Below are 8,936 nucleotides of genomic sequence, written 5' to 3' on the forward strand. Positions count from 1 at the left end.
AATGTCTACTTGCGTCACGATTAGTACCAGTTGTGCTGGTTAGACCCTGCTCCGGAGTAGGTGCGAACACGCCAAAAAGTGGGTAGTTCCACAATTAGTTCTGGTACTATCAAAAGGTTCCCGCGGTGCGAAAGGCCCTATTGTCAGTTCTCCTCGTTCAAGATCTTTGAAACCCAGTAATTGTCTGTTCTCATTCAAGATCTTTCTGATCCAATAATTGTTGGTTGTCATTGTTCTAGATCTTTGAAAGCCAGAGGATGAAGTTTTCTGAGATTCCTCAACGGCTGCATGCACTACTGATGCCTCCCGAGCCAATCATCATCAACCATGTCATAAGGTAACCGTCAACCACATGATGTCAATCAGAATTGCTGTTTCTGCCTTGTCTGTGATGCAACATCTAAACATCCTTTTGTATTTCAGCGTGGATCCCAATGACCAGAAGAAGACGGCATGCTACGATATAGACGTGGAGGTGGACGACACCCTAAAGACCCAGATGAACTCTTTCCTGCTGTCCACGGCCAGTCAGCAAGAGATCGCAGGCCTTGACAACAAGGTACAAAAGTTTTGTATGTGGCCGAAAGCCTCCAAAACCTCTTTGTTCTGGCTGAATAAACAGTCCTCAAAGTGCTCAGCACATCACTGCAGAGGGAGCGCCATCGTTGCCTTTGCACTGTTGTTTTGTTGTATATCCTGGGCTTGTCTGCTGCATATCAAAGTGACTCTTGGCAACACGCCGGTCTGAATGTTTTCGAAAGGTTTTGTTGCGGAAAGAAGCCAGGGAGTGGTCCAGGAAAAAGCATCCTGCTTTCTGTCAGCTCTGGACATGTTTAATTTTATTCCTCTCTGTTTGCTGAAAATCTTGAGTAGTCTAGTAACCACTTCAGGGATAGCAACCGGACTCACCATGGTTACATTGTTGCCACAGTTACTCCGTGCGTGATGTAATCATGGTTTTCAGCTCGAGTGATTGTGAATTGATGGAATTGCTAAGACAAATCAGCTGTGGGTTAAAGTTCAGTTCCTTTGGATTCCTCTATAAAAGTTTATATGGCACCACATTCAACCAAAAGTGGATTTGTGATTCATTTGCTGACATTGCATGTTATGTTATATTATATTATATCTGCATAGTAACATCCAGGCTCTTTAAAATATTGGCATTGGAAATATTGGACAATCGCTAGTGTTTATAAACTTTTTAATTTCTTCTTATATTTGACTAAAGCGTGCTGTGAACTTCAACGCACTTAAGACCATTCCCCTTTGACCCAGTTTGCAACAGTCAAAATCTATCCTTCACAGTCAGTGGTTGACTTTTGTATATAGTGCCATTTTGTGTTTATGAAATATCAGACTACAGTAAAGCCTGCACGATGTTAACCAAGATTGTGATTGCTCTTATACAAAAGTTCGATAAAGAACTTTATATTGAGTACACATCCAACCTAGTGAACCAGAACGAACTGTTGTGTTATTAAAATGTTGTATAATGGTAATCATGATCCCGCATGTATGCTTGCTTGATCCATCAGATCCATGAGACCATCGAAACCATTAACCATCTGAAGACTCAAAGGGAGTTCATGTTGAGCTTCGCAAGAGACCCGCAGGGCTTCATCAACGACTGGCTCCAGTCTCAGTGCAGAGACTTGAAGGTGAGACCAAATGCTTCAAGGAGAGTGGCATCTAAAACACTTCATATTAGTGTTGTCACGGTACCAAAATTTCAGTATTCTGTACCAATACCAGTAAAAATCCACGGTTCTTGGTACCAAACCAAAACACAAAAACATGCTAATTAAAAAATTTGACTGTACTTTAATTTAATCCAAACTGTGTAAATATTTAATTTGAAAGGGTTTTTAAAACCTTCTAGAGTTATTCAGCCAAGAATAACAACTAAGTTAGCTAAAAAAAAAAAAAAAAAAAGCCCAGAACTGCTTTTCTGACTGATATGACACAATGTTAACCATTTGTACGTTCTCTAACATGCATATTTTGTATGCGTTTTCAAGTTTTAAATCATTTCAAATGTCAGTTTAAAACCTTCTAGAATTATTCAGCCAAGAATAACAACTAAGTTAACTAAAAAAAAAAAAAGCCCAGAACTGCTTTTCTGACTGATATGACACAAACAATGTTAACCATTTGTACGTTCTCTAACATGCATATTTTGTATGCGTTTTCAAGTTTTAAATCATTTCAAATGTCAGTATTCAACGTTTTATGTTTAATATATCAAAACATTATTTATGCATTTGTAATTGCAGGTTAAATGCATTCATGTCTTGCATTAAACAAAATACATGCATGTAAATGCATCTAAATGCCACTTCAGATGCAGCTTCTGTGTTGATTTCATTTGCTTGGTAACAGCCCAAATGTCTTATTATTCTAATTCCCTGATTAAATGTAAGAATTTGACTCAAAAGATAATGGACACTTTTCGAAAAAATGGCTTTATAAAGGTAAAAATGCCCATCAAATGTAAAAATCAGTTTAAACTTATTGGATAATATTAATTTCTATCAGTATGAACTGACCACCACACAGAATATGAAGAATATTAAAAACATTAGGAGTCAGCTGTCTTCGGCAGTCCTTAAAGTACCAGTACAATAACACATAATTATCGTTATCGATAAAATCCCAGAAAATGTAGAGATTATTTTTTGTCAATATCGCACACCCCTAGTTCCATGATAATATCATGTTTATATGGACACATGTTGGAAGTTCCATTTTGTCTTCTAAAACCTGCAGGGTTCATAAGTGCTTCTGCTAAGTTCTGAGTTCGCTAGCCGGAAGAGGCTGTTTAACCTTCGCCCGGAGCTGTAGTCTTTCTCCATCTGTATATTTGCTCAGGACTGACTGGACTTGTAATAATTACCTTATTTTTGTTGCGACTCCGCCAAACTGTTGTCTGCTGTCATCCTTATTTTTACATATTTCAAGGTTCCCACGTGACTGAATGTTTGTCAAGGCGATGCTGTGACTTCGGAAAATGTAGATTTCTGACCAAACTGACAGGCTTTGTTGGATAATTTTGTTAATTATGTAACTAAATTCCAAACCGCAAGAATGCTCTTAGACATGCTAATGTTGGAGCCCATTCGCCACTTTCCATATTAACCAATCAGCAAGAGTTACTTTTTGGAGGGGTCATTGTTTATTTTTAAAGTTATCGATATTGTCCTTGATATTTTAATGTTCTCATAATATGAACTTTATGAAGATCTAGTCTAGTTAAACATAGATGACTGATGATGACATAGTGTAGTACCTCAGCTCTGTGAAGATGAATTATTTGGAGCAAGTTCCTTGAACTAGTCTGTTGACATTAAAGGTGAGCTCACTTGTTAGCATTTTCTGCAATGCTCGATATATAAGATTTTTTCATAGCTCATCCGTTTAATAGTCGTTTAGGTCCACAAGATTAGATGTACTGCTGATCGACCTGTTTGATTATAGATCTTTTGGTCACAAGCTTTGTCCTGGACTTTAAAGTACTTCCAACTCTAACCTCGCTGTGATATATATATTGATATATTTAGAGAAATGCATTCATGGTTTATTGGTTCATTTGATTAATTCTTGTTATTAAAGTCAACTTGTCACTCTATATGTGAATAATATGAAAACCTGCCAGTTGCAAGTACTAACTGGTCATGGCTACCCACAAAACGTCTAGGAAAAAGGTCAAGTGTTTTAATGCTGCAGTGGGTTCTTCCACTCGAGTAATTCAAAGCATTTAGAAGTGAAGTGCTAAAGACTTTAACATTCTGGGTAGTTTAAGTTTTAACTATATTTCGTTGTTTTCCTAAAGTCATGTATTTGTTTTGATTTTTATATCTTAGTCTTGTTTTTCTTTATTTTCTTTAATGGACCAAATGTTGTATTTCTCTATTAGCCCTTGTGTTATAATAAAGATAATCTTGTATCAATGCTCAGCCCGGTGTAAAGTGTAATCAGTGCTCTTAAAGGGGTCATAGGATGCATTTTTTAAAAGATTATTATTTGGTGTAACGGAATATGTTGACATGCTTTCATGTTCAAAAAACACATTATTTTTCAAATACTGTACATTATTGTAGGTCCTCTATGCCCCGCCTCTCAAACGCTTCGTTTTCTACAAAGTCCCTCCTTCCGACAAGCGCAGTCTGCTCTGATTGGCCAGCTGACCCAGTGCATTGTGATTGGCCGAACACTGCTAGCACTCGTCGGAAATGTAACGCCCCTTACCATAATCGCGTGCTTCATCTTTCAAAATAAATGCAAAGACCGTAAATAATGTCATTAGTTTTATCATCAGTTCAAGTCCTGAAAGGGGAAAGGAGTCGCGTGACAGACACAGTGATGAAGCTGGTATGTGTTTGCAGTACACAAGCCACGGTTAACATCTGAAACGTCCTATAGTGTACTGCAGATACAACGTCTTGTATAGGTCTTGCAGATGTAAATGCAAACGTCAAATATACGTCTCCATGATGTACGTGTGCTATCAGGGTCACATTTTTTGGCTTTGCCAATTAACTGTGTAATAAACTGAGGCACAGTTTTGACGCCTAAATGCCAACTGAAGTTTGACTAAACATGTTTTGTGTACTTTTTAAGTGAAAAAAGTTTTGTTTGTTCAAATAAACAATTATTATTATTGATAGCATGCATACTTACATTTCGACGAACCGTTACCACAGGAGTCTCTTGTATGATATATATAATGCATTACATTTATTGTGTCATGTCCAAATGTGCATTGCTTGGCTTGGTGAAGTAATATTTGCTGAGTAATGATTGACCCAGGTGTCCAGTGATCCTTATTAACCCTTTAACTGTCACACATTTTTGAACATAGACGTGAAAGTGCACGATCCAAACTTACATTTGTATAAATCATGAATGAAAACATTTTGTAACATGATATTGATGTGCCATTTTCATGGTAATGCAATGTTTGATTTTAAAACGGGGTTCAAAGGATGAATTTTGAGATTTAAAGCTTTCAATTGATATATCATTTCTGATGATTTCTAAAGTGTGATGGAGAAAAAGGCAACAAAAAAAGACTTTTTTTGACAAAGGTCAAAAACAGAACTCCTGTTATGATGTAGATTTTTGAGGTGCACTCTTGTCATAAATTAATCTATTACTTTTCCTACATAATTTTTAACAAAAACATTGGTAAAATATCTATTTAGGAGTCTTAGACCTTTCCAACGATATTACGTTTGTCATGATTAGATTAGGATTTAATTGTAATATAGTTAGGCGTCCCCTCTGTGGGACGGGTGACAGTTAAAGGGTTAAACCAAAAGAATAGGCTGCAATCTTTTCTTTCTGACCCATAAACTTCAGGCTGTTTTATGGTGTTGCAGATACTGAAGCAAAGCTGTAATGAACTAGATTATTATTATCAGCCATAATTAGTGTCTTAATCGCATGTTTCATGCTTCCAGTGTTAGAGGATTATTACGTTTATATTTAGAAGTATTTGTTTATGATTGCAGACACAATTTTAAGAGTTGCATAATGTTTTAATATCTTCAAATAACACTATAGTATAGTACTTACCAAAAACCAGTGGTAAATGCGACAATGTTTACCACTTCAGCACCTCTTCCCAGTTGCAACAAAGTCAGGAGCCAACTTGTAGTTTAGAGAACGTGTGTCACAGTAATGAAGTTCTCTTCTAGTTCTTCTGCTAATTAAGCCCTCAGTAGATGTGCAGCTGTCATTACTTAATCCAGCAGCAGTATTGGCTGCTGTTTATCCATTACAGTTTGTCAGTAATGTCAAAGTTCTTTCATTTCCTCAGGGGTTCTGCCATTGCCAAGATAGTGGGCGCCAATGCAGCAAAATACAACACGTTTGAAAACACAGTGAACATGTGGGTGTTTGAGGAGATGGTCAACGGACGCAAGCTCACCGAAATCATCAACACCGAACACGAGAATGTAAAATACTTGCCGGGACACAAGCTGCCGCCCAATGTGGTGAGAACACAAAGCATCTAGAATCCTTGAACTCTTTAACCATTATTTCCAATTACTTGTTAACAACGGTAAATTTAGTGCTGCAGTGGAAATTTTGAAATCAAGCAGTGAAGTTATGATGTAAAGAAGCACATCTTTGCTTACCAATTTTGAAACTCATGGAAAAGAGTGTGAAAGTGGTGTTTGATATAAGAAAAGTGTAATAAATCCAGTGATAAATGGCTGTTTTTCTTTAGGTGGCGGTTCCAGATCTGTTGGATGCGGTAAAGGGTGCAGATATTCTCATTTTCGTCATCCCTCACCAATTTGTGTCCCGAATCTGTGACACCATCAAGGGTCACATCAAGACGGACGCTGTGGGAATGTCCCTCATTAAGGTTTCCTCATGCATTTTTTTTATTTTATGTAGTTATGTTTCAGTTTGTATCTGGACCTGCAGCACTGTTATACCACTTTGTTTGTTTCGTCAGGGTGTGGATGAGGGTCCTGACGGACTGAAACTGATCTCTGATGTCATTAGGGAAAAACTTGGCATCACCATGACCGTGCTGATGGGAGCCAATCTGGCCAATGAGGTTGCTGATGAGAAATTCTGTGAAACTACGATTGGTAAGCACACGAAAATGGAAATATTACGTTTTGGTCATGACGGAAGGAAAATGTGCCCATGTATGCCACTGTAACTATATACAGCCACTATATTTCTTCAAATGATAATAATCTTGTGTTTAGGGTGTAAAAGCAAAGCTCACGGACCCCTGCTGAAGGAAATGATGCAAACACAAAACTTCCGTGTGACGGTGGTTGAGGAGGCTGACGTTGTGGAGATCTGTGGGGCGTTAAAGGTAAACATCCATCCATTCATTTTCATTCAGTTTCTGAAGCATTTAACTGAATAAAAGTCAAGAAGTCATGGATTTTATTGTAGAACATTGTCGCAGTGGGTGCTGGTTTCTGTGACGGTCTGGAGTTCGGTGACAACACCAAGGCCGCTGTGATCCGTTTGGGTTTGATGGAGATGATCGCCTTTGCTCGGATATTCTGCACGGCCAGTCCGGTCTCTCCCGCCACGTTTCTGGAGAGCTGCGGCGTCGCCGACCTCATCACCACCTGCTACGGAGGACGCAATCGCAAAATCGGAGAAGCGTTTGCTAGAACGGGCAAAGTATGTTTGGTCCTCAGGATTAAAAGTTACATTATTTTTCATTGTTCATGTGCATCTCTAAACATTTGTGTTCGTTGTCAGTCTATCGAGGAGCTTGAGAAGGAACTGCTGAACGGCCAGAAACTTCAAGGTCCAGCAACTGCAGCGGAAGTTCATCAGATCCTCAAACACAAAAACCTGGTGGAAAAGTAACTATCTTTGTGCTCTTCACAATCAGTGCTGGGTAGTAAGATTATTTTATTTAAATCAATGTGATAAATGGGTTAGGTCAAAAGTAATCTAACTGTAATCAAAAGGTAGTCTGATTATATTACCTAAAATGTGTAATGTTACTAACTACAATTTTTTGTCATGTAACGGACTACTATTTGTAAGTAATCTACCCAGCACTGTTCACAATATGGAAAACATATTTTTTCCTATTTTTCTTTTTTTTTATGTCAACTTTCTCTGTTTCTCTGCAGGTTCCCCCTGTTTAATGCAGTTTATCAGATCTGTTTCCAGGGTCACCCAGTCAAAGAGTTCATCACCTGCCTACAGAACCATCCAGAACACATGTAAATGTCATCATGGACAAAACGGCTGTTTTAGTTGTTTTTTTCATTAACACATTATGAAAGATTTGTCTACATGTTGTAAATTAACAGTATATAAGATTAGATTTTTGGATCAAATGCATTGTAAATTGTCCTGTTTTAAAGTCCTACACTCTCGAAAAGTACGTTTAACATTTCCTATTCTGTAATTTTGCAGCCAATTAAAAAGTGCCTTAAAGTTGAGCCCTCAAAAACATTCATTTTCTGGAAAACAAAGTTTCTTTTTCCATGTGCCATAAAAAACGATTTTGTTCACTCTTTGGGTCTGCAAGTTTGTGAAATCATTAGTGATTTCAGAAATGACTGCGATCGAAGCTAACATTGAGTCCAGTGTCTCTGCACATTGATATTACTCACTAACACACACATGGAATGTGACCTTTACTTTCCACAACTCTCTCTGACGCATGCTCACCTTTAACATTTTAAGGGTTCAACCTTTGACCTTTTCTTAAGAGCAAGTAGCTCCTTGCCTAACGCAAAATGGTGTATTTCAATTGCTAACATTTTGCAAACTGGACTGATTTATATTGCACTGCAGAACAGATCTTATATTTACATTGAATATTTAAAAAAATTGTCCATTGAGTGATTGCACTGTTTTCATTCAACGTTAGAATCATCTCAAATTCATTTTCAAAACTTTCTTTTCGTATTCCAGATGGGAAAGATCAGATGTGTGTCTTAGTTTTGGGCCTGTGTGTTGTTTTGATTATTATTGGTTCTAGTTCTTCCTCTGTGAGAACAGCAGCATCTATTAATAGCGCACTCTATTGGGTAAAAGTATAGCGCTATTTTTGGAGAGGCGATATTCCGCTTTGGACATTAGAGAGCGATGATTTGCTTGTGATACATTTGCTAAAATGTCCAGAAAAGCACATTGTGTGTGTAATACTGTGAGCTATATGCAATCAGGGATGGGCAGTATTTCAGATACATGTATTTAAAATACAAAACACTATTTTGTCTTGTATTTTCATTTGTATTTAAATGCATTTAAGATGAGTATTTTTGTATTTTGTCTTTTGTATATTGTGCCAGTCAACCTCTTTATCAGGGTGCTGATTTAGTTCAGACATGAACTCCCCACAACCCCAACATTCATCACGTGAGCTGCAGCTGTACAACTCCATTCAGTATGCAACTCCATGCACTCTCAGACTTGCACTCTCAGAC

At 37.7% G+C, this 8,936-nt stretch overlaps 2 protein-coding genes across 2 annotated transcripts in view; both read left to right on the top strand.

Annotated features, from left to right (window-relative positions):
* The window catches only part of smarcd1 (SWI/SNF related BAF chromatin remodeling complex subunit D1), an 8,358-nt gene extending 6,548 nt beyond the window's left edge, over positions 1 to 1,810 (top strand). The window contains exons 9-11 of the mRNA XM_016251895.1: positions 240 to 337; positions 424 to 559; positions 1,539 to 1,810. Of these exons, the coding sequence (XP_016107381.1) occupies positions 240 to 337; positions 424 to 559; positions 1,539 to 1,808 (504 nt within the window). The 3' untranslated portion in view covers positions 1,809 to 1,810. The remainder of the gene's footprint in view (positions 1 to 239; positions 338 to 423; positions 560 to 1,538) is intronic.
* Positions 1,811 to 5,771: 3,961 nt separating this feature from the next.
* LOC107566435 (glycerol-3-phosphate dehydrogenase [NAD(+)], cytoplasmic-like) lies at positions 5,772 to 7,956 on the top strand. The gene is made up of 7 exons (XM_016251898.1): positions 5,772 to 5,999; positions 6,236 to 6,376; positions 6,470 to 6,608; positions 6,732 to 6,844; positions 6,928 to 7,164; positions 7,246 to 7,352; positions 7,629 to 7,956. The coding sequence occupies exons 1-7, from the start codon at positions 5,796 to 5,798 to the stop codon at positions 7,723 to 7,725; spliced, it is 1,038 nt and encodes a 345-aa protein (XP_016107384.1). The 5' UTR covers positions 5,772 to 5,795; the 3' UTR covers positions 7,726 to 7,956.
* The last annotated feature ends 980 nt before the right edge of the window (positions 7,957 to 8,936 follow it).

This window comes from Sinocyclocheilus grahami, unplaced genomic scaffold (genome assembly GCF_001515645.1).
Source record: "Sinocyclocheilus grahami isolate Dianchi unplaced genomic scaffold, SAMN03320097.WGS_v1.1 scaffold1075.1, whole genome shotgun sequence".
Taxonomy (NCBI): Eukaryota; Metazoa; Chordata; class Actinopteri; order Cypriniformes; family Cyprinidae; genus Sinocyclocheilus; species Sinocyclocheilus grahami.